The 25796-nt window shown below is 43.4% G+C and overlaps 1 protein-coding gene across 9 annotated transcripts in view; it reads right to left on the bottom strand.

Annotated features, from left to right (window-relative positions):
- DSTYK (dual serine/threonine and tyrosine protein kinase) overlaps positions 1-25796 on the bottom strand; it is a 69182-nt gene that overhangs the window by 19865 nt on the left and 23521 nt on the right. For 3 of the 9 annotated variants that reach the window (XM_019029478.3, XM_055369391.1, XM_055369404.1), the window contains exons 2-5: positions 25085-25476; positions 6817-7486; positions 1397-1629; positions 578-661 (exon numbers count right to left, since the gene is read on the bottom strand). In XM_019029478.3, coding sequence (XP_018885023.1) covers positions 578-661; positions 1397-1629; positions 6817-7486; positions 25085-25476 — 1379 coding nt within the window. The remainder of the gene's footprint in view (positions 1-577; positions 662-1396; positions 1630-6816; positions 7487-25084; positions 25477-25796) is intronic. The other 6 variants (XM_004028241.5, XM_004028242.4, XM_055369411.1 and 3 more) reach the window with 3 other exon arrangements.

Genomic DNA, 25796 nt, shown 5'->3' with positions numbered 1-25796 from the left:
AAGTTCCTTTCCAATTCCATCTACCACAAAATCAGGTCCTAGCCCAGAGAAAAGCATCAAAGAACACCAGGCCTAGTCTACATGCTCACAAACCCTCAATATATTATATTCAGTGCCAGGGAGTGCCTGATAATCTTTCTGAAGTCAGTAAATAACTCTACATAAGAGCCAGATCAAATTCCAGAACAGAAACCACATTCACAGCCTCTGGCAACAACAAAGCCTAGTTCTGAGAAAAGATTTAGGCTGGGAAAAAGAAATATGAAGAAGCTAGTGTGGTAGAGTCTTATGGCTCCATGAAATATCATTTATCTTTTTTTTCTATTTTTCCATTGTCCACAAAGAGCACCCAACATAAAAATCATTTAAACCCAAAACTTCTGAGAGTTCAAGGGAACAATGTTAATAATTATTTAAGAACAGGCATAAACCAGAATTCTCCCAGGCAGGCAAACCAGAATAAATGGTCACCCTGCCTTAATAGAAGATCCTAGATATCTGTTTCCTACTGGGGTCACTATGATTCATTTGAGCCAACTAGGGGCTTTGAAATCTTTCTCTAAGTAATAATCCCTACCTGTTTGATTTGCTCCCACAGCATCCTTGTAACTGATGACCCTGAGTGAAACGTGACTTCAACATGATAGGCAGCATTTAAGATCTGAAAGAGACAACGCCAAAGAAAACATGCCCTCAGTAGTGTGGCTATTTCAAAAATGCAATAAATGATACTTATTTCAAGAACACAGTCCAGACTCAGGGTTTCCCAACTTACCCCTCAATATATACGCAGAGTCAACTTAAGCTGATTATTTATTCTGTGACTATCTAGCCCCTTCTACCTCATCTTTATATTCATCAACTTATTTTTTTATTTATTTTTTATTTTTTAGACAGAGTTTCGCTCTTGTCCCCCAGGCTGAAGTGCAATGGCGTGATCTTGGCTCACCGAAACCTCTGCCTCCCAGGTTCAAGCGATTCTCCTGCCTCAGCCTCCCAAGTAGCTGGGATTACAGGCATGCGCCACCACGCCCGGCTAATTTTGTATTTTTAATAGAGATGGGATTTCTCCATGTTGGTCAGGCTGGTCTCCAACTCCCAACCTCAGGTTATCCACCCACCTCAGCCTCCCAAAGTGCTGGGATTACAGGCGTGAGCCACTGTGCCTGGCCTATATTCATCAACTTAACTGCAGTTTTACAGCTCACCAACATCTCCCACAGGCAGTGGTCATGTGACAGGAAAACAAAATAAAATTCAAACAAGATAAATAAAATTCAAACAAGATTCGCAAGAAGCTGAAAGGGAAATTCTTGCCTAATTTGAAGTGTGGACTTGTGCAGATTTTTCATGTGCTATCTATGACACGATGTCTTAAAAATCATTCTTTGTCTACCTGTTTGAGATAATTACTGGTGATGTGAACTGAGACATCCTGAGACTTCTCCAGGCTCTGCAGACATCGTTCCAGGGTTCCGACGAAGCTCTCCCTCAGGTAATCCACTGAGCTGATCAGCTTATTAGCCACTGCCTGATTAAGTCGGGAGATGATGAGTTCCTGGATCTGTCGGATGCAGCATTTGATCTCTCTGGTGCCCACTGGTTCTCCATTCTCAGGGACAATGACGTCTATGGAGGCAGAGAAATAAGCTGAATAGTTGTGAGGAAGAAGGGGCAGACACACTAAATAAAGTCATCTCCCAAATCAGAACCATGGAACTACCGTGATAATGATGGCTGCAAAAAGACATGATTCGTTGATGATGTCTAACTCTCACAATGATCAGGGGTCACATAACCCTCAACTACTAAAGGCAGCTAAGATCCTGAGAAGAAGCAATTAAGTCCAGGTGCAGTGATTCATGCCTGTAATTCCAGCACTTTGGGAGGCTGAGGCAGGAGGATTGCTTGAGCCCAGGAGTTCAAGATGAGCTTGGGTAACAGTGAGACCTCATTTCTACAAAAAGTAAAAAGATGAGGCAGGCGGGAGGATGGCTTGAACCTAGGAAGTAGAGGCTACAATGAGCTGTGATTGTGCCACTGCACTCCTGCCTGGGTGATGGGAGTGAGACCCCATCTCAAAAAAAAAAAAAAAAAAAAAAAGCAATAAGTCTAGAATGAGACTGTTGATTTTGTTAGCTTTTTTTTTTTTTTTTTTTTGAGACGGAGTCTCGCTCTGTCACCCAGGCTGGAGTGGAGTGGCGCAATCTCGGCTCACTGCAAGCTCCGCCTCCCGGGTTCAAGCCATTCTCCTGCCTCAGCCTCCCGAGTAGCTGCGACTACAGGCACCCGCCACCACGCCTGGCTAATTTTTTGTATTTTTAGTAGAGATGGGGTTTCACCATGTTGGCCAGGATGGTCTCGATCTCCTGACCTCGTGATCTGCCCACCTCGGCCTCCCAAAGTGCTGGGATTACAGGTGTCAGCCACCGTGCCCGGCAATTTTGTTAGCTTTTATGTCACATTTATAGGAGGGGAGGAACAACATTTATGAAGTGCAAACTATTTGAAAGGCACTAAAATAAGGATTTTACACATGTAATCTAATTTCATCTTCACAATAACTTTGTTAGATGGGTATTATAGATCAGGCAACAGCCTCAAAGAGAGAACAAAGTAGACATGGGAAGGGAATAGTACAGTTAGGAAGTAATACAGCCAGCTTTTGAACCCAGTGCTCATTATTCCAAATCCTATGATCTTTGCCAAATTTCACACTCCCTAGCATATTAATGAGAAAAACCCAAGAGTCAGGAATTTTATTCTATGTTTTGTTTTGTTTTGTTTTTTTTTTGAGACTGAGTTTAGCTCTATCGCCTAGGCTGGAGTGCAGTGGCACGATCTCGGCTCACTGCAACCTCCGCCTTCTGGGTTCAAGTGATCTTGTGCCTCAGCCTCCCAAGTACCTAGGATTACAGGCACCCACCACCACGCCAGACTAATTTTTGTATTTAGTAGAGATGGGGTTTCACCATGTTGGCCAGGCTGGTCTTGAACTCCTGACCTCAGGTGATCCGCTCACCTTGGCCTCCCAAAGTGCTGAGATTACAGGCATGAGCCATTGCCGCCGGCCAGGAATTTTATTCTAATCAATTACTAGATAAATAAAAAGTAAAACTCAATTGTCCCCACCATGCTACACTATCTCTTAGGATTAGAACATCTATTAATATTGTAAATCAGAGGACAGAAGAATTGGAGAGAAGTCAAACTACTTGCAAAAAGATGTGCTCCTGAAAAGGCACTCTCATGTCTACTGGTGGAAACTTAAATGGGTGCCACTTCTTCAGAGGAAATTTGGCAATATCTATTAAAATGTTCAACCAACCAAGAAAAATCTACATACCCTTTGATCTAACTATTTTGCTTCTAGGAATTCTTTTTCTTGAGATATACCCTTACAAGTCCCAAGGTGTATATGTACAATGATGATTAATGCAGTACATTTTGTATTAGCAAAAGAGAAAATAAACAAATAAGCCTGGCCAACATGGTGAAACCCTGTCTCTACTAAAAATACAAAAATTAGCCAGGTGTGGTGGTGCACACCTTTAGACCCAGCTACTAGGGAGGCTGAGGTGGGAGGATTCCTTGAATCCAGGAGGCGGAGGTTGTAGTGAGACTAGACCAGGCCTCTGCACTCCAGCCTGGGCGACAGAACAAGATCCTGTCTCAAAAAAAAAATAAATAAATAAAAATAAAAAACAAAAACAAACAGTTTAAATGTCCACCAATGAGAGAATAGTTCAATAAATTCAGGCATATCCATTAGAAGAAGACAAATTTGTATGAATATTTATGGAATGCCCTCTAAGATACATATTAAATGAAAAAGACAAGCGCAGAAGAACATACGGAGAAGAACTGGGTGGCTGGGGGATGGTGTCTTTATAACTCTGAGTTAAGTACTATACATACAGGTTTTATCTTAAAAATAAATTTTATAAAGTGTGAATATCATGATACCTAGCACATATGCATTGTCTTTATTTAAAAACAAACAGTAATAGTAATCTGGCTCAACGCTGGGCACGATGGCTCATACCTGTAATCCTAGCACTTTGTGGGGGCTGAAGCGGGAGGATCGCTACAGGCCTGGGCAACACAGCAAGACCTCATCTTTACAAAAAAAAATCTGGCTCCATAGATAGAATATGTGCTAGCTTGCTTCTAAATCTTCTTATTGTTTCAAGGATACTCAGAAAGCACTTAGAACAAGGTAAGAACAATCGAATACTTTACTGTCTGCCCAACCTAGCTGTCCTGACCTCCATTCTGTGTAATATGATGCCGGCAGTGATGCTCTGGTGTCTTTAATCAAATATTGAGAAGACTTCCTAAGATTTCCACTGCAAGTAACACTTCTCAACAACTCCTCTCGCAGTGGGGAATTAACCAAAGAGGTATCTCTGTTCATCTTTAGAATGACTATAAGAAATCAGGCAACCTATGCTTGCTAAAGTCAACCATACTTCCTTTGTATTTATAAGTGTAACTTAAACTAGATACCATCATTCACACACTCATTGATTCTCCAAAGACGTACTGTATACAAGAGTCTGTGTTATTTGCTGCAAGGAATATGATGATGAATAAGACCCAGATCCTACCCTCTTTCAACTCTAGGATTTTAGGAAGTAGTCTGCAGTATATAAATAACTATAATGAAAGATAGAAAGTGAAATATGCCAGAAATAAGTTACAGATGGAATGCTATGGGATTTCAAATGACTGCAATTGTTATTAGCTAAGAAAATTAAAGCAGGGCTAGGTGTGGTGGCTCATGCCTATAATCCCAGCACTTTTTAGGAGGCCGAGGTGGGAGGATTGCTTGAGACCAGGAGTTCAAGACCAGCTTGGCCAACATGGTGAAACCGCTGTCTCTAAAAAAAAATACAAAAAGTCAGCTGGTGTGGTGGCATGTGCCTGTAGTCCCAGGTGTGCAGGGGGCTGAGGCAGGAGGATTGCTTGAGCCCAGGAGATTGGGGCTGCAGTGAGCCATGACTGCACTACTGCACTCCATCTGGATGGCAGAGCAAGAACCTGTCCCAAAAATTAAAAAAAAGAAGGAGAAAATTAAAGAAGACTTCATGAAAAATGGCATTTGGGAGACAGGCCCTGATGGGTAGGTAGGATTTGGAAGTTCACAGACAAATCAAAGACATTCCAGGTTTAAGGCAGGGTGTTAGCAAAGAAAAAGTAAAGGGAGCGTATGGAGGACAGAAAGAAGTTAAGACCAACTGACACAGAAAATACAGGAAAGTGCATAGTGAGGAAATAAGACCAGAAAAGTTGGTAAGGGCTAGGCTTTGGGAGGTCTTTAATACTAGGTGTAGGAGTTAAACTTAGTCTGTAGAAGTAGGGAGCCAGTAAAGGTGAACTGGAGAAAGAAGTCAGGGAGATCAGTTAGATAACAATAGTTCAGTTAGACTTAAGACAGAATAGAAAAGCACAGATAGGTATCGAATATGTAAGAAGATTAATCAAGGCCAGGTGTGGTGGCTCACGCCACCCAGCACTTCGGGAGGCCGAGGCGGGTAGATTACAAGGTCAAGAACATCCTGGCCAACATGATGAAACCCTGTCTCTACTAAAATAGAAAAAAAAATTTAGCCGGGAACGGTGGCGCATGCCTGTAATCCCAGTTACTCGGGAGGCTGAGGCAGGGGAATTGCTTGAACCCAGGAGGCGGAGGTTGCAGTGAGCCGAGATCACGCCACTGCACTCCAGCCTGGGCGACAGAGCGAGACTTCATCTCAAAAAAAAAAAAAGATTAATCAGTACTTGGCAACTGATTAGCCAAGGGAAGACAATTCAAGACCATGCTGAGGTTTTGAAGGTGGGTACCAGGAAGAAGGTGGCACCAGTAACTGGAAACAGATTAAGAAGCAGTAAAGGATGGAAATTAAGAATATGGGCTCAGGAATCAGACTGTCTGGATTCAAATCCTGCCTCTAATATTTACTAGCTGTGTGACCCTGGGCAAATTACTTAATCTTTCTAAGCCTTAGTCCCTCATCTAGAAAAAGGAAATAAGCAGAATCTACCTAGGGAGGTTATTTTTCAAAAATACTGATGCTGGGTCCCATGTCAGAAATTGTGAATAAGTCTCCAGTCATCTTTAGTGGTCTTGAGCATCTGTATTTTCAGAAAGCCTCCCAAGGGATTAGGATACTCACAACTGAGACTCTAAAGGGTAACTTGCAAACCATGTCATTTTACTCTTGCATGGAGGTTTATACAGAAGTCAGTATACAAAATCAGCAGCATCTCAGACACCCAAAGACCTGACCAATCACTTTCACTCAATTTTGTTAGTAGCCATTTGTGAAGAATAGGACTGTCAAAAGGCTAAAAACACAACTTTGGGAAATCCTCCTGATGTGGGCTTCAGAAGCAGCCTGAAAGGAAATTAGACAATGAGACAAAAAGAACCAATAAAGAGGCATGCGCCATACTGCAGGAGCAAAGGTTAAAGCACAATTTACTAACATTCTCCAAGCAGCTCTTCTCCAGCTCCATTAGGGGTTGAAGGGGTACAGGCAGAAAGTGGAGATTATGGAGCTATTAGGATGAATTTACCAAAAGTTGAGCTAATGTTCTTGGGAAGGAATGAGGGTGGAATCTTCCACAATGATCTCTGAGAGCAAGAGAGGCCACCTTGGCTAAATAGTGGGCTCCTGCTGGTAACAGTGGGGTGGATGAAGTTACCCTGAGATTCCTTTAACCTTAGGAATTAACGTTCTTAATTTCCGGCTAGAAAATGGTTAGAGACTCCTCCCGTGCCAGCACCCCAACAAGCTCTCTGGGACCTACCTTTAAACTCCATGTTAGTAGCATCATCCAGAAGTTCCTCCTTCATGGTATTAAGTGTCTCAACAATCATATCCTTCATTTCCTCCTGCTTTCGGTTGGCAATATTCATCAATGATTCATACAACTCATTCTCCTTTTTTCGAGTATATTCCAGACGTTTGGGAGTGATCTGCAGGTCCCGCTGCATGTCAAATGCCTGGTTAATAAAGATGTCAAGGCAGTGGCAGTGCACCAGGTTCAGGGCCTTGGCTGCATCCACCAGGCGAGTCTGTAACACCTGGTGAGAAAATGTGCTCAAGTGTCTCAGCTTTTCACTCTGTTCCACCAACATGCTCTGAGCTTTAGTATCCTGGCCAGGAGCCCCACAGTTCCAGTGACTGCTGCTCAGATAGCCCAGGTCAATTAGCTGGCGATAAAGCGGTGATCTTTCGCTCTCCATTCTCCTACTTGAGGAGTCTATTATCTCCGAGCCCAGTTTCGGCACTTTGAAAAAGAATACAGGAAAGGAGAAATACTTTCGGATTTCCTGAAGCTCTTGCTCATCCCTCTCAGAGAGTTCATCTTTGTGGAGTGCATAGGTTATCACAGGCAAGAAATCATTCACCAAGTCACCCAGAACATCCACTGTGGGCCGGAGGCCTTGGCATGGTGCTACCACAACGTCCACTTCCTGGAAGGGGAAGGGGGTCATACATCAGCGCCTCAGGGTCAGAACCAATCCCTGTCTCCCCAAAGTCCCACACTGAGACCAAAATCCTGATCTACAATGGAACAATTGGACTTCGGTACCCCAGCCATTGATCCACCTCCTTCCTCGGTTACCAACACTCCCTGGTACAGCCTACGGAGGCAGGCACTCATCTAGAGAGAGTGAAAAAACAAAGAAGTAGAAAGGATGGCAACCCCTTTAGCCATCAGATTAAAAAAAAATTTTGGTCTCTGCCTTCCTTTATTGCTTAGACATTCCCACTGATTCCCTCTGATAAAGAATTAAGACAAATAATGGAAGAAAAGGGAATTGTAATGGAAATTATCAGACTGGGAGTGAGTCGACCTGGGGCACTCCTCCCCCTCTTGCTCTCCTCTGACACCCCCATCCCTGCCATTCTGACCTGGCTAACTCCTAAGCATCCTTTAAGTTCCAATGTATATGTTATGACATATCCTTATAGAGCCTTTCCTATCACACAGTCCCAACCAAGCACACTTTACTTCCCTCTTCTTAAGGTTCAACATATTTATAATCCACTTCTTTAAAATCTTTCTTTCCCCCATGGGTCTGTAAACTCTTTGAGGGCAGGGACTGTGTCTATTTTGCTTACTATTGTAGCGCCAGTGCCTAGCATGTGGTAAGTCCTAAATACTGTTGAATTAATCAATTAAGCAGGAAACGAAAAGCCAGGTTCACCAAACATTATTACTGTCCTGTTCTGAGTCTGTAGATATCCCAAAGTCTTAGCAACCTAAGTCTAAGAAATACCTTTAGGAATATGATCGATCACTTGGTATGGCAGAGACCAAGGTTTGCCTATCCAATATCTAGTCTCCATGTTATAAGGGAAGGCAATGTCCTTTACAGATACGGGTATCCAATAAGTGGGTGGGGTTTCCAGGAAAGCCCTTTAGGGTACAGGGGGTGGATTCTACCAGGAAATATGTCCTTTGGCCTTGTCCTTCTTCCTGCTTGGAGCACAGATGTGACAGCTAGAACAGCAGCGATCACTCAGCAGCCCTAAGGCAAACCTGATGGTGGAAGCCAGCACTAAAGATGATGACACCAAAAGAAAGAGGGAGCTTAGGTCTCTAGTGATCACAGAACTGCCACGCCAGCTCTCAGTTACCTAGCTTCAGACTTCTTTCATGTAAGGTAAAAAAAAAAAAAAAAAAAACCCAAAAACTCTATCTTTAAGTTCCTGAGTTTTGGTTTGTTTGTTTGTTTGTTTGATGATCTGTTACAATTGAACCTAATCCTAACTGAAATACCCAAGTTTGCTAAAGTGAGTTTCGAGAATGATCTTTAAGCTTGGCGCAGTGGCTCACGCCTGTAATCCCAGCCCTTGGGAGTCCAAGGCAGGAGGATCACTTGAGGTCAGGAGTTTGAGATCAGCCTGGCCAAGATGGCAAAACCCCATCTGTACTAAAAATACAAAAATTATCCGGGTGTGGTGGTGGGCGCCTGTAGCCCCAGCTACTCCAGAGACTGAGGCAGGAGAACGGCTTGAACCCAGGAGGCGGAGGTTGCAGTGAGCTGAGATCGCCCCACTGCACTCCAGCTTGGGCGGCAAAGCAAGACTCTGTCTCAATTAAAAAAAAAAAAAAAAAAAGATCTTTGAGGTTTGAGGTTTGAGGTTTAGAAACAAACCTTCCACAGGTCCTTTGCCTAGTCTGCACTTTCCACTTTGTGTTCTACTTCTTTCCTGTGAAGGTTCCAAACACACAAGAGCATATGTCCATCTACTGCATTTCCATCCATTGCACAGGTTGTTCCTCTGTGTCTCTGACATTGTCTACTTTGCCTGGCATTCCAGGTGTAAACGGTTAACTAGGGACTCACACATATTAATATATTACCATTGTAGGTACACAGACTCCTGATGTCTTCAAGGTTCTGCAAACTCAGAATCAATCCTCCACAGAATTCTAGCATATTTTAGAGTTATAAAAGAACTCAACACAAATATGCTCAAGTTTGTGTCCTTAACAGTTATCAGATGTTGAATATTTACTTTGTCTGAAGTCTAAAAGATACACAATTTTGTTTCTTTCAGATGATTATGCTGTTTTTATTTCTTACCCTATTTGAGCAGCAGGTTTATTGATTGACTGATTGATTGAGATGCAGTCTCACTCTGTCACCCATGCTGGAGTGCAATGGCACGAGCTCGGCTCACTGCAACCTCTGCATCCTGGGTTCAAGTGAATTCTCCTGCCTCAGCCTCCGGAGTAGCTGGGATTACAGGCACGCACCACCACGCCCGGCTAATTTTTGTATTTTTAGTAGAGATGGGGTTTCACCACGTTGGCCGGGCTGGTCTTGAACTGCTGACCTCAAGTGATCCACCTGCCTCAGACTCCCAAAGTACTGGGATTACAGGTGTGAGCCACCACACCCAGCATGAGCAGTAGGTATTTTTGATAAAAGTTTTTCTGTTTGTTTGTGGTTTTTTTTTTTTTTTTGAGACAAGGTCTTGTGCTGTTGCCCAGCCTGGAGTGCAGTGGTGCAATTAAGGTTCACTGTAGTCTCAACCTCCCAGGCTCAAGTGGTCCTCCCACCTCAGCCACCCAAGTAGCTGATACTACAGGTGTGAGCCACTATGCCCACCTAATTTTCATTCTTTTTTGGGTTTTTTTTTTTGGTAAAGATGGGGTTTTGCCATGTTGCCCAGGTTGGACTTGAACTCCTGAGCTCAAGCGATCTGTGCCCAGCCTTGTTTGAGTTTTTAAAATCTTTTTTATTTCCAACAAAGCACAAATATCTCTCTTTTCTCACAAAGAACTATGCTATATTCTCAGATAGGTCACATAACTTTAATTTGCCTGGCTACTTTGAACTCCCTAAAGCTCAAAGTGCTTTTAGCATCTCACCATTTGTCATTTTAGCAAACACTACATAAGTCAATCCACCCTTTATCCAACCCCAAGCCAAGAAGAAATTTGCTGTTTCATCTGTGTCTCAAGTTGCATGGAATGTTTTCTGGTTGGAAGACTAGTCTGATGCTCATCTTGCTATTCAAAACAAACCCCCTTTCACTACCCTGAGTCACACATGCTACAATATGAATCATTTCAGTCAGGCATATTCAAAAAGTTGGTAAGTAACAAATTTTAAGGTTTAAAATAGAACATACAACTGCATAAATGACAACATTATAATCACATATAACAATGAGATAAAGACTAAAAGGAAAGGAAAACAGTTACATTAGGCTGGGTGTGGTGGCTCACACTTGTAATCCCAGCACTTTGGGAGGCTGGGGTGGGCAGATCGTTTGAGGTCAGGAGTTCAAGACCAGACTGGCCAATATGGGGAGACCCCGTCTCTACTGAAAATACAAAAATTAGCCGGACATGCTGGTGCACACCTATAATTCCAGCTACTCAGGAGGCTGAGGCAGGAGAATTGCTTGAACCGAGGAGACGGAGGCTGCAGTGAACTGAGATCACACCATGCACTCCAACCTGGGTGACAGAATAAGACTGTCTCAAAAAAAAAAAAAAAAAGAAAAGAAAAGAAAAGAAAAGAAAACAGTTACATTAAAGTAAAGAATTATAGGTGGAAATATTTTTTATACTACAAAGCTGCCCTAAAGACATATTTTTTAAAAGATATAAATCAACCAATCAAATTTATGAAAGGAAAGCCTAAATATTCAAAACCAAAGTATTGTTTAGAAATTTCAGGAAGAATTTTGTTTGTTTTTTCTGATGGATTATCTTAAAATTCTAGAATAAATTTTCAGGTTTTCCTTAAAGGACTATTTTGTGTGCACAACAGAAACATCAGCCAAAGCTGCCAAGTCCATTTGTAAGACCAATACGGTTTTTTTTGGGGGGGGGGGATGGAGTTTCGCTCTTGTCACCCAGGCTGGAGCGCAGTGGTGCGATCTTGGCTCACTGCAACCTCTGCCTCCTGGGTTCAAGTGATTCTCCTGCCTCAGCTTCCTGAGTAGCTGGGATTACAAGGCATGTGCCACCATGCCCAGCTAATTTTTGTATTTTTTGGTAGAGATGGGTTTTGCCATGTTAGCAAGGCTGGTCTTGAACTCCTAACCTCAGGTGATCTGCCTGCCCCAGCCTCCCAAAGTGCTGGGATTATAGGCGTGAGCCACCATGCCTGGCCCAATACTGTTTTTAAGAGACCAGTTGACTTTATTTGCTCATAGGTGTAAATTCATTATTAAAGAAATGAATTTTGGAAGTCAGGCACAGTGGCTCATGCCTGTAATCCCAGCACTCTGGGAAGTTGAGGTGGGCAGATTGCTTGAGGCCAGGAGTTCGGGAGCAGCCTGGCCAACATGGCCAAAACCAGTCTCTATTAAAAATACAAAAATTAGGCTGGGCACGGTGGCTCACAGCTGTAATCCCAGCACTTTGGGAGGCTGAGGCAGGTGGATCACGAAGTCAGGAGTTCAAGATCAGCTTGGCCAATATGGTGAAACCTCGTCTCTACTAAAAATACAAAAATTAGCCAGGTGTGGTGGCACAAGCCTGTAGTCCCAGCTACTCAGGAGGCTGAGGCAGAAGAATCACTTGAACCCAGAAGGAGGAGGTTGCAGTGAGCCGAGATCATGCCATTGTACTCCAGAATGGGCGACAGAGTGAGACTACGTCTCAAAAAAAAAAAAAAAAAAAAAATTAGCTGGGCATGGTGGCATATGCCTGTAGTCTCAGCTACTTGGGAGGCTGAGGAATGAGAATCACTTGAACCTGGGAGGTGGAGGTTGCAGTGAGCTGAGATCACACCACTGCACTCTAGCCTGGGCAACAGAGTGAGATACTGTCCAAAAAAAAAAAATAAATTAATTAATTAATTTAAAAAAAGGGATTTCAGGCTTTATTTTTAATTTTTTTTTTTTTTTTTTTTTGAGACGGAGTTTCACTCTTGTTGCCCAGGCTGGAGTGCAATGGCACAATCTTGGCTCACTGCAACCTCCACCTCCCAGGTTCAAGCAATTCTCCTGCCTCAGCCTCTCGAGTAGCTGGGATTACAGGCATGCGCCACCACGCCGGGCTAATTTTGTTTTTTTAGTAGAGATGGGGTTTCTCCATGTTGGTCAGGCTGGTCTCAAACTCCCAACCTCAGGTGATCCACTCACCTTGGTCTCCCAAAGTGCGGGGATTACAGGCACCAGCCACCGTGCCCTGCCATGGATTTTGGGCTTTCTAATGGTAGAGTATGTCCTGATATATTGGCACCCACAAAGAAGCTGCCCTTTTTTTTTTTTTTTTTTTTTTTTTTGAGACGGAGTCTCGCTCTGTTGCCCAGGCTGGAGTGCAGTGGCGCGATCTTGGCTCATGCAAGCTCCGCCTCCCAGGTTCACGCCATTCTCCTGCCTCAGCCTCCCATGTTGCTGGGACTACAGGTGCACGCCCGGCAATTTTTTTGTATTTTTAGTGGAGTCAGGGTTTCACCATGTTATCCAGGATGGTCTCGATCTCCTGACCTCGTGATCCGCCTGCCTCAGCCTCCCAAAGTGCTGGGATTACAGGCGTGAGCCACCGTGCCCGGCCAGAAGCTGCCTATTCCTAAATATACCCTGTACTAAACAAAAATGGATAGAAAACAGGTATCATGCTCTGTCTTCTCCCTTCCCCAGTTGACCAACATGTGCAGTTGGTCTCACTGCTCTGAGTATCATGATTGTCAGAAGATAGGCAAAGAGCTGCTGGCAGAGACCCTGGCAGCAGTACGAATTAGGCTGGAATGTGATATGCGATTCTGCAATACTCAGTGAAGGGATGACTCATGCTTGACGGTTATAAACAAAAAAGGACGCCAACACTGTTTCCTGGAGACAGGGAGTGAAAAAATAAAAATTAATATAAAGAGGATGAGCCGGAGCTGTTATGGGCCTTAGTATGGCCACCTGAGAGGGAAGTCTGACCTCAGACTGTTTCATGGATGGCTATATACCTTCTTAGCACCTAGAACAGTGCCTGGCACTTAGTAAGCATCCAATAAATAAACATGGAATGAATTAATGAAGAAATGATGCTCAAAGCCACTTTCAATCAGCATATGTAAAATCTTCTATCTTTCAACTCCCATCCCACACATTTTATCCCACACATTTATCTGAAATTGCATTTGCCTCTACTCCAAGAATAAAGCAATGAGTAAGCATTTTGCTCCTAACTCAATCAAGTAAAAAGAATCTCAAGGAATCATGACAGTAACCCATAATTCCTATATTGAGTCACAGTGAATTCCTAAAGAGATTTCTCTTGTAGAATGCATTCTGCATAAATCTGTGGAGTTTACAGAAGTTGATCTGTTACCACCCATTTTCTTGGCATGATTAAGAAATGCAATAGAGGCCGGGTGCAGTGATTCACGCCTGTAATCCCAGCATTTAGGGAGGCCGAGACAGGCGAATCACCTGAGGTTGGGAGTTCAAGACCAGCCTGATCAACATGGAGAAACCCCATCTCTGCTGAAAACACAAAATTAGCCGGGGTGGTGGCGTATGCCTGTAATCCCAGCTACTCGGGAGGCTGAGGCAGGAGAATTGCTTGAACCCAGGAGGCGGAGGTTGCGGTGAGCCGAGATCATGCTATAGCACTCCAGCCTGGGCAACAAGAGTGAAACTCCATCTTAAAAAAAAAAAAAAAAAAAAGAAATGCAATAGAAAGGAGCTTGCTACTCTACAAACACCAGAATATACTTCTTTGGTTTTGTTTTGGGTATAAAGTGTAAAATGACACTATTTTATTTATTTTTAAATTTTTTGTAGAGACAAAGTCTCACTAAGTTGCCCAGGCTGGTCTTAAAACTCCTGAGCTCAAGCGATCCTCCTGCCTCAGCCTCCCAAAGTGCTAGGATTATAGGTATGTGCCACTGTGCCCAGCCAGTGACGCTATTTTAAATGCCAAGAAGTAATCACTCAATCACTGACGAAGGCTGACCCCTTCCTAAGAATACTGACTCTTATAGGTGAAGAATCCTTACTCTGTAGCTCATGGCACATTACTAAAACTCTATTATAACAAAGGATGATTATACTAACTGATAATTCAAACAGAAAACAGTGGCCTGGCACAGTGTCTCACGCCTGTAATCCCGGCACTTTGGAAGGCTGAGGCTGGAAGATCCCCTTGAGCCCAGGAGTTCGAGACCAGCCTGGGCAATATGGCGAGACTCCATCTCTACAAAAAATAAAACAAATTAGCCGGGTATGGTGACATCCACCTATAGTCCCAGCTACTCAGGAGGCTGAGGCAGGAAGATCCCTTGAGCCTAGGTTACAGTGAGCCGTGATCACGTCACTGCACTCTAGCCTGAACAACAGAGTGAGACCCTATTTCTAAAATATAAACAAACATACAAACAAAAGCCAGAAAACAGTTATGTACGCAGGCTAAAGTTGGTAGGTAGCAGATGTCTTTGCTTTCTCCAGAGTTCTGAAGCCTCAGGTTCACACACAACTATATATTAGTAATTGTCCTGCCCTTGGACAGCCTTGACCTCTATCCTTGTCCCCATATTCTAGCTACTTTACTTCCAATTCTCCTCTCGTGACATTCTCATGGGGCATTTGAAAGGTTTCTCCTGTTTGTTTTCACACAGGGCTGATTCTTTTTCATTTCTAAATAGTTCCCTGAACCATCACTCTTAAATATTAATTACATATTAAGTAAAATACCTCCCTATTTTTGTTATTGTATAGAAAATACCTTGACTTGGCTGGGTGTGGTGGCTCACGCCTGTAATCCCAGCACTTTGGGAGGCCAAGGCAGGTGAATCACTTAAGGTCAGGAGTTTGAGACCAGCCTGGCCAACATACTGAAACCTTATCTCTACTAAAAATACAAAAATTAGCCAGGCATGGTGGCAGGCACCTGTAATCCCAGTTACTCAGGAGGCTGAGGCAGGAGAATCGCTTGAACCCAGGAGGCGGAGGTTGCAGTGAGCCAAGATCGTGCCACTGCACTCCAGCCTGGGCGACAGAGCGAGATTTCATCTCAAAAAAAAAAAAAAAAGAAAAAGAAAATACCTTGACTCTTGTTGGTACATATACTTTCCAAGGGGGAGCTGCAACCAAACAGGCTATAACATGTTTCTAGGTTATAACATGCCTCAAAGAAACTGGGATCAATGTGAAGGCAAACCAGAGTTTTATCCCAGTAGTCAACATTGAATGGATACGAGCTCATCTCCCTACCTAGTAAAAGCATCAGTGTGTAACTCAGGCCAGATATAAGACTTAGAAAAAACAGAATCACAGTCATAGCCCTCAGTAGCCATAGAAAGCATGAGACCATCATGCTAAAAGTAGAAGAATATTTATAATCCCAAACACCCCAAAGCAAAGGCTTTAGCTCTGATTCTCAACTCATAAGCATGAAGACTTTAAGGATCTCAACTCTCTTCTCTCTATCTCAAATGACAACGGATTAGGTAACCGACAAGTTGGTAAGAATATATTGAATGGTCTCTATGCATTCTACCTAATGGACAGTCAAACACCCAGGTATCTACTGATGCAGATAACAGTAGAAATCTGAATTTTATTCTCTTGCCACTTACTAGATTGAGAGAGAGAGACAAAATATTTTGTCTAGAATGGAGAAGAGGGAAACAGAAAGGAGGGAAAACTTTACCTTTCAACTTTTATATACTTCTGTATTATTAACCTTTTATAACAGCTTTCTCCTTTCATTTTATTACAAAAATAAGCCATAATGAATTATGAAGAACGTTCTCTCTAATAAGAGTAGAAGAATAACTATAAGTAAGTTGGAACAAGGAGCCTTAAGTTTTGGGAGGAGTTCCAATGTGGATGATTGTCAGGGAAAGGATGGGTGACTGAGAGAGCAGGAAATCTTCTCAAGGACACTGATTTATTCAAAGGGAGGAGGAAATGGGCTTACTATGTGCCAGACACTGTGGTAGGTGCTTTCAACACATTCTCTCACTTTAGCCTCATACCAATTCTAAAAGATAGGAATTACAGGCCGGGCACACTGACTCATGTTTGTAATCCCAGCACTTTGGGAGGCTGACGCAGGCAGACTGCTTCAGCCTAGAAGACCAGCCTGGGCAACATGGCAAAACCCCATTTCTACAAAAAAATACAAAAATTAGCCAGGCATAGTAGCATGCACCTGTAGTCCCAGGCACTCAGGGGCTGAGGTGAGAGGATCACTTGAACCTGGGAGGTTGAGGCTGCAGTGAGCCAAGATCTTGCTACTGCACTCCAGCCTGGGCGACAAAGTGAGACACTGTCTCAAAAAAAAAAAAAAAAAAAAAAAAGACAGGAATTATAGCTCCATCTTACAAATGAGAGAACAAAGTGACACAGCTAAGTGACAAAACCAGGATATAAATCCAGGTCCATGTAGCTACAAAGACAATGTTTAAACAGTCATTGAAGGCCCACTGTGTGTCAAGCACTGTCTGATTTGGTGTTTGGGAAGTTATGAAAGTAGAATAAAAGATAGACTAGATGCGGCCGGGCGTGGTGGCTCATGCCTGTACTCCCAGCACTTTGGGAGGCTGACGTGGGTGGATCTTGAGGTCAGGAGATCACGAGCATCCTGGCTAACGCGGTGAAATCCCGTCTCTACTAAAAATACAAAAAAATTAGCTGGGCGTGGTGGTGGGCACCTGTAGTCCCAGCTATTTGGGAGGCTGAGGCAGGAGAATGGTGTGAACCCGGGAGGCAGAGCTTGCAGTGAGCCGAGATCGCGCCACTGCACTCCAGCATGGGCGACAGAGTGAGAGTCCGTCTCAAAAAAAAAAAAAGATAGACTAGATGCTTTCAGGGGTCCTAACAATTCTAGCTAGGGTTCTGTATTAAGAAGTATATGCTGGTTACAAAGTAAAGGCTTTGTTATCAAACAAGATAATATCCTCTATGGATTGGCTGAGACATCACAATAGCAGTCAAAAAGAAAATATTGTTAATAGTCCTAACAACAGTTTCTGCCCATTGACAATACTTTTCAACCTCTGAGTCTCTGAATTAGGGAAGATTCCCTACCCCATCCATCCTCTACTCAGAAGGAAACAAATATGTGAGATAGTAAAAACAGAAAGGAAGCCATTTGGTGCAGGAAAGAGGTAGAATCCTAGCAAAGGCAGAAGACAAAAGAAGATTAAGACTGTGACTGCTGTCAGATTTTTGCCTCAAGAGCTAACCCTGGAAGGCCAGAGATGAATCACTGACGGTGAATTGAGAAAATACAGCCTCAGCTTCAGGATGTTATTTTGTTTTGTTTTTTTTTACTTTAAGTTCTGGGATACATGTGTAGAACATGCAGGTTTGTTACATAGGTATGGTTTGCTGCACCTATCAACCCGTCATCTAGGTTTCAAGCTCCACCTGAATTAGGTATTTGTCCTAATACTCTCCCTCCCCTTTCCCCCCAGCCCCCGACAGGCCCCCATGTGTGATGCTCCCCTCCTTGTGTCCATGTGTTCTCATTGTTCAACTCCCACTTATGAGTGAGAACATGCAGTGTTTGGTTTTCTGTTCCTGTGTTAGTTTGCTAAGAATGATGGCTTCCAGCTCCATCCATGTCCCTGCAAAGGACATGAACTCATTCTTTTTTATGGCCACACAGGATGTTTTTATTTATTTAGGTATTTTTTGAGACAGAGACCCAGGCTGGAATGCAATGGCGCGGTCTCAGCTTACCGCAACCTCCACTTCCCAGGCTCAAGGGGTCTTCCCGCCTCAGCCTCCCGAGTAGCTGGGACTACAGGCATGTGCTACCACACCCAGCTAATTTTTGTATTTTTTGTAGAAAGAGGGTTTTGCCTTGTTGCCCAGGCTGGTCTCAAACTCCTGAACTCAAGCGCTCTTCCTGCCTCGGCCTCCCAAAGTGCTGGCATTACAGGCGTGAGCCACTGTGCCCAGCCAGGCTGTTCTTTTAAGAGATATCAAGGTTACTATAGTGAGCATAGGGATTAAAAAAAATTATTGCCTCTGAATCACACATATCCTTCATAGGTATATTAGCCTATAACAGGAACTCCCAGGTTTTTTGGTAAAGAGCAATGTATGCAGGATGGTTAGATTTTACTATGTATGCTAGTGCATGCTAGGGTAAAGGTGAGAGAGATATTAAAAACAAAATAGGATTACTGCCATAAAGAATTTATAATTTAGCATTTGCCTGAACTTTCCACATCCTTTTTAAATATATCACTTCAGTTTCCTTTTTTTGCCACATAAAATAAGAGTTTTTAAAATTTTAATTATACCTCTAGAATATCATTTCTTGTTTCTCTGTCCTGTACATATAAATGATCCTTGTTTCTTTTCCCTTGGAGTTGACCATTTTTTGGCCCAATTCCATAGACTCCCTCCTCCAACAGTATCTTCGTGCCCTGAGGATCTCACTCAGCAGTCTTTCCTACCTTTTACCTATCAACTTTTATCTTTTAACCTAGATATACTCAAGAGACAATATGGTATCTAACTAAAGGTAAGTAATATATAACAAATGTTGGGTTTGTTTTTTTTGAGACAGAGTTTCACTCTTGTTGCCCAGGCTGGAGTGCAGTGGCATGATCTCGGCTCACTGCAACTTCTGCCTCCCTGGTTCAAGTGATTCTCCTGCCTCAGCCTCCTGAGTAGCTGGGATTACAGGTGCCTGCCACCATGCCCAGCTAATTTTTGTATTTTTAATAGTGACAGGGTTTTACCATGTTGGCCAGGCTGGTCTCAAACTTCTGACCTCAGGCGATCCGCCCACCTCAGCCTCCCAAAGTGCTGGGACCACAGATGTGAGCCACAGATGTTGGGGTGTGTGTGTGTGTGTGTGTGTGTGTGTGTGTGTGTGTGTGTGTGTGTGTGTGTGTGTGTGTGTGTGTGTGTGGCGGGGCGGGCGTGTGGTTTTTTTTGAGATAGGGTCTCACTCTGTCACCCAAGATGCAATGCAGCCTCGACCTCCTGGGCTCAAGTGATCCTCCTGCCTCTGCCTCCTATGTAGCTTGGACCACAGGTGTACACCTCCACACCTGGCTAATTTTTTGTAGAGACGAGGTCTCACTTTGTTGCCCAGTCTGGTCTTAAAATGCCAATAACTAGACAAGAATTGAGAGAAGCCAGTTTTCTAGCAACAAACAGTGTTTAGTAAATTTGGGGTTAAAATTTTATGTAAACTTGTCATTTTAAGATCCTTTATAATGCTTATGAGTTGTAAAAGCATTAATTACTGAAAATTTTAAAATACCAATATCTGTTTATTAAAAACAGGTTAGCAAAACAGACAAACAAACAAACAAAAACAATTAGTGGCCAGGCGTGGTGGCTCATCCCTGTAATCCCAGCACTTTGGGAGGCCGAGGCAGGCGGATTGCTTGAGCTCAAGTGTTCGGGACCAGCCTGGTCAACATGGTGAAACCCTGTCTCTACAAAAAACACAAAAATTAGTCAGGCATGTTGATGCACGCCTGTAGTCCCAGCTACTTGGGAGGAGGCAGGAGAATCACTTGAGCCAGAGGTTGCAGTGAGCCAAGGTCGTACCACTGTACTCCCAGCCTGGACAACAGAGTGAGACCCTGTCTCAAAAATTAAAAAGCCAAAACAAAACAAAACAAAGAAACAGATTAGCTATTAGTTGAGGACTATAAAGATAAAACTTTACTACTCCCATTGGTTAGAGTTAAAAACGGTAAAAAAAAAAAAAAAAAAAAAAAAAAAAAGGCCAGGCGCTGTGGCTCACACCTGTAATCCCAGCACTTTGGGAGGCCGAGGTGGGCGGATCACCTGAGGTCAGGAGTTCGAGACCAGCCTGGCCAACATGGCGAAACCCCATCTCTACCAAAAGTACAAAAATTAGCCAGGCATGGTGGCAGGCACCTGTGATCCCAGCTACTCGGGAGGCTGAGGCAGGAGAATCGCTTGAACCTGGGAGGCAGAGGTTGCAGTGAGCCGAGATCGCGCCATTGCATTCCAGCCCGGGTGACAAGAGTAAGACTCCATCTCAAAAAAAAAAAAAGTTCCCCGAAGTAAACCCCACCAGATAACACCATGAGCCAAAAACCAGGTCAGTATGTGGAAGCCCAAAGGGCCAAAAGCACCTGGTGGGGATAAACAGGCTACTGATCAGAGCAGATCAACTGAAGCTATGTAACTGCCACAGTAAATGAAACGCCACCTCCAGGCTGCAGGAATCCCATCTTAGGCTGAGCAAGTTTAATCACTTCTGCTGCTGCTTCTTCCTTTTCTTATAGGTGTTCACAGGAAAAAAAAAAACAAAAAACACACACACACAGAGATATATCAGATTGAGCAACTCTAAGGCAGACAACTGTTCCATCAGATTTGTAAGAAGAAAGAAAAAGAAAAGGAGGTGTCAGATATACATGCTTGAAGGAAAGGCATGAGGGTGGGGAAGGGGGAGTACTTTTGTATACAAAGACACAACTAGTGAATATGGTGAATGGTGAAATGTGCTGCCAATTGGAAAGTGACTATATTTGAACACTAAATGAGGTTTCAGATACTAATGGCTTGATGGTGTTCCTCTATTGTTGAATTATGAACTGAGAATCTCAGGGGATCCAGAATTAAAAAGATGGAATACCAAGCAGTGTGGGTCCATGTGAGTTGGCCTATTCTGGAACAAACTGAAAATGGCTAATTTATGAGGACTTTAAAATAACGTATTAGAAGAATGACCATTGTATAAGAGGGCAGGGGAAATTCTGCTTTGATAATTTGACAGTTCAAAATGAACATTGCATTTCCCCTAATTCAATCTTGATTTCCTTTAGCTAAATGTTTCCTTTCTTTACTACCCTCTTCACAAATCAGATGGAAGGGCTGTTTAGAGCTAACTCACTGGTCCTAAAAATAACTGGAGCTAAACAAAAAGCTCATTCTTGCTGGCATGAACAGTCTTCCAGGTAGCTGCTGTACAATGCCCCCAGCAGTAAGCTGAGCATTGCTGATGTATCTAACAGAGACAGGAGCCGGGCTGCAGTGAGAGGGCAGTGCTTGGATTCCACAAAGGTTGCAAGGCCCTCTGAGACTCAACATCAAAGGGTTCTAAACTTAGAACTACAGGGATCTGGTATGAGGCCTACATCAAAACCACTGGAGAATAAAGCAGATCTTGAGAAACACTGGCCAAGGAAGCCTCACAAACCACATGAAACAACATGAGAGGCTAGAGAATTCCTCAAGAAAAGAGAAGAGAGAATATATTTTTTAACTATGCTGAGAGAAAGCTGATTTGGTAACTCAACATCCCATCCAAGTAGTCTCCTCAGTTGTTCCCTGTCTGCATGCTTAGCACACACCAGGAGTAGGCCCTGGGAGCTCTCAGTGGGAAGACACATGCTCAGATACGCGCTTGGGGGGATGGCTCATACTTTCCTTTCTGTGACTTTCTTATATCACCTCAATTTATGGAACAAAAGTAAATGAGCATTAGAAATTAAAAAAAAAAAATTTAGGGCCAGGCATAGTGGCTCATGCCTGTAATCCCAGCACTTTGGGAGGGTGAGGGGGGCGGATCACTTGAGGTCAGTAGTTCCAGACCAGCTGGCCAACATAGTGAAACTCCATCTCTACTAAAAATATAAAAATTAGTCGAGTGTGGTGGCAGGCACCTATAATCCCAGCTACTTGGGAGGCTAAGGAAAGAGAATCGCTTGAACCCGGGAGGCAGAGGCTGCAGTGAGTCAAAATCACTCCACTGCACTCCAGCCTAGGCAACAGAGTGAGACTCCATCCCAAAAACACAAACAAACAAAAAAACCCACAAAGTAATGAAGAGAAAGATCTTTAAAAAAATTTTTTTGAGACAGGGTCTCATTCTATTGCCCAAGTGTTGTACAGTGCTACGATCACAGCTGACCACTGCCTCCACTGGTTGAAGGATCACTTGATCCCCCAACCCCAGCCTTTCAAGTGGCTCAGACCACAGGTGTGTACACAGCATCTCACTAGGTTGCCCAGGCTGCTGTTGAACGTTTGGGCTCAAGCTATCCTCCTCCCTCAGTCTCCCAAAGTGTTGGGATTACAGGCATAAGTCACTGTGCTCAGACAAGCATTAGAAATTTAAACCAATAAAATGAAGGGGCCGGGTATGGTGGCTCATGCCTGTAATCCCAGCACTTTGCAAGGTTGAGAGGCGGGAGGATCACTTATGGTCAGGAGTTTGAGACCAGCCTGGCCAGCATGGCGAAACCCCATCTCTACTAAAAATACAAAAATTAGCTGGGCGTGGTGGCACACACCTGTAATCCCAGCTACTTGGGAGGCTGAGGCAGTAGAATTGCTTGAATCTGGAAGGCGGAGGTTGCAGTGAGCCAAGACTGCGCTACTGTACTCCAGCCTGGGCCACAGAGCAAGACTCTCTCTCAAAAATAAAAAAGTAAAAAATAATAATAGTAATTTAAAAAAATAAAATGAAGGGACTAAGAGAAAAAAGTCAAATGATTTGCCTCTCCTGCAGATGGCTTTGTCACATTCCAGGATTGTTATTAAAGGCAAGAATGGGGAAAATCACCACCTGACTCACAGCAGTCATTTCTGCTATTTAACAGTATTATTATTATTTTTTTTAGAGACAGGGTCTCACTATGTTGCCCAGGCTGGATACAACTTCTTAGGTTCAAGCAATCCTCATGCCTCAGTCTCCCCAGTAGCTGGGACTACAAGTGTGTGCCACTGAGCCCAACAGTGTTTTTTAAGCTACAGGTTATAATCTATCAGGTCATAGCATCAACTTAGTGGGTTGCTACTAACATTTTCAAAAAATGAAGTCGAAGAGAGAAGAAATTATCAGTATGTATTGCAGAAAGCAAAAGTAATATTTCATGAAACTTATATTTCAAATGTATATGTGTATATATGTACTGGGTCCTGAAAGAAAATGTATGTCTTACAGTGAATTAAAATATAAAAAAGTAGCCAGGCGTGGTGGCTCACGCCTGTAATCCCAGCACTTTGGGAGGTCGAGGTGGGTGGATCACTGAGGTAAGGAGTTCTAGGCCACCCTGGCAAACATGGTGAAACCCTGTCTCTACTAAAATTACAAAAATTAGCCAGGTGTGGTGGTGGGTGCCTGTAGTCCCAGCTACTCTGTAGGCTCAGGCAGGAGAACCACTTGAACCCAGGAAGCGGAGAATGCAGTGAACTGAGATTGCACCACTGCACTCCTGCCTGGGCAACAGAGAGAGACTCCATCTCAAAAAAGAAAAAAAGAAAAGAAAAAAAATATATATATAAGTTTGAAAACCATTGAGCTATTGGAAGCTTGAAGGAACTAGACCAAGACTGTATACTACAGAGAGACTGTGAATGGATGGATGAAATACTTGTGAATTGTCAAGAAGTTCATGGGTCAACTGAACATGCCACAGTTAATATACAAAGATTACTGCCAGAGTTACTATCAGAGCCATTCAAAAACCCTCACATTATCCTGGAGCTAGGAAATGTGAACTCTCAGTTTGAAAACACAGGAAACCACCACTGAAACTGAGCTGAGAGAGAATGGGGGCTTGTTACATAGCCCCCTGTGGCATTTATCAAGATGAAAGAAATATGGACTGTGGAAGGAAATGAGATGACAATTTTTACTTCTAGAGTGTCACAGGCCATGGCCACAACCAAAGGACTCATTCATTGACTGAGAAACTAAGCTTCTTAGAAGTGGGGTAGATGAAGTGGTTATAAGAAAGAAGGAAAGAAGAAACCACTCTTTCAGGTCCTGCCAAACCAGCCCATCCTTCCTGGCACAGTTAACCAAGAGTAAAACTCTGAGTATGGCTGAATTATTTTATCCCTACCCACTCCTGACCCTGCCATAGTCACATCCCCATTTGGTCTAATTAAATAGCCTGGTCCTAACTATCCAGTAGGAAAGGAAACGCAGACCAAGACAGAAGTATTTCCTAAGTGATAATGTATAAAGTCTTAGACAATATGATATCTTACGAGATGGCACAGATCTGTGCTCTCTTTGGGAGTTTATGAGAGAAACTAAGATACTCTTCAAATAACAGGATCTCCGCGTCTCCTTACATTGAGCCAGACCTGTCCTCACGTTCCCATGCTCCTTATAAAGTAGGAGAAATGATCTATCCTCTGTACTACTTAGTAAATTAATGGTTAGATCTAAGGAAGAACCCACAAAATTCTTCACTTGGTCTCAATTCCAATAAGAACAATACTCATCCATCATCTATCATTCCTTTTAGAAAGAGGTAACTAGAGACAATTCAAGCAATATCTTCCTGTTAAGAAATGAGAAAGGATTTCTAACTTTGATTACAATTATTCTGTAAAAGCATGCTAAGATACAAGTATCACATATTCCTTTCATTTCAGAAACAGAGATAAGGAAGTGAGGAGACAAGCAAACTACTCAGGGCCTTGCAGCATGGTAAGGAGAGGCAGGAATGGGTATTGCTACAGCCTTGTTTGTTTTTCAACTTCCCAGATTATGTTCCTCTGACTCCACTAGCCACTGCTGCTCAGAGTTCAGACTATATATCATCGAATTACTTTTTTAGAAAGTCAAAATAAAAGGAAAGCTGGTATATATGTATACAATTGGTATAGAAGTATGAGATTGGTACCTGTAAGAGAGCATGGTGCATCGTTACCTCCAGTTCTGCTAAAACATGAGCAGCATCCTCATTGTTCTCTTGGACCTCCAGATCCTCCTCAGGGATGGTCTCCCAGTTGCCCTGATGAGCAACCAGCGTGTGCACTAGTTCATACTGTCCAGGGAGCGCCAGGCTGACCCGAGTCTGAGTCCCATAGGTGAAGCGGAGGCGCCGAAGCTTACAGCTCTCCTCACTGCCCAGCTTGGTGGTGGGAAGCACCTGCACCCCCAACAGCAGATTCAACAGCTGGCACTTGACGTTACAATCCTGGCCGAGGATCAGTATGCAAGGGAGGCAGTCCACAATCTGCTGGAGGTACTTCTCTTCCTTAGGTGGGAAGGAAATGCAGCTCAGTTGGCCTGCTTGGGGAAGGGGAGAGTGGAGGAAGAGAAAGGAGTAGAGAGAGAGGAGTGAGGAAGGGGAGAGAGAGAGACTCACACAGAAATCCCATGAGGATGACAAGGTCCTAGAGGAGAAATTTCTAGGAACCTTGGTTGAAGGACATATCAGGGAAAAAACCCCAGTGAGAAAAGGCTCTTCACATATCAAACAGAATTCCTTTCCCTAGCTCACCCCCTAGGAACAAACTGTTATTTCTACCCAGAAATGTGGGAGTGACCTGATCTTCCCACCCCGCTCCTTTTTCATTCAGTGGAGGGACAGCCTAAAGAGTTTATAAGGA

This window comes from Gorilla gorilla, chromosome 1 (genome assembly GCF_029281585.2).
Source record: "Gorilla gorilla gorilla isolate KB3781 chromosome 1, NHGRI_mGorGor1-v2.1_pri, whole genome shotgun sequence".
Taxonomy (NCBI): Eukaryota; Metazoa; Chordata; class Mammalia; order Primates; family Hominidae; genus Gorilla; species Gorilla gorilla.
The sequence above is the reverse complement of the archived record's forward strand: the minus strand, read 5'-3'. Positions and strand labels throughout refer to the sequence as shown.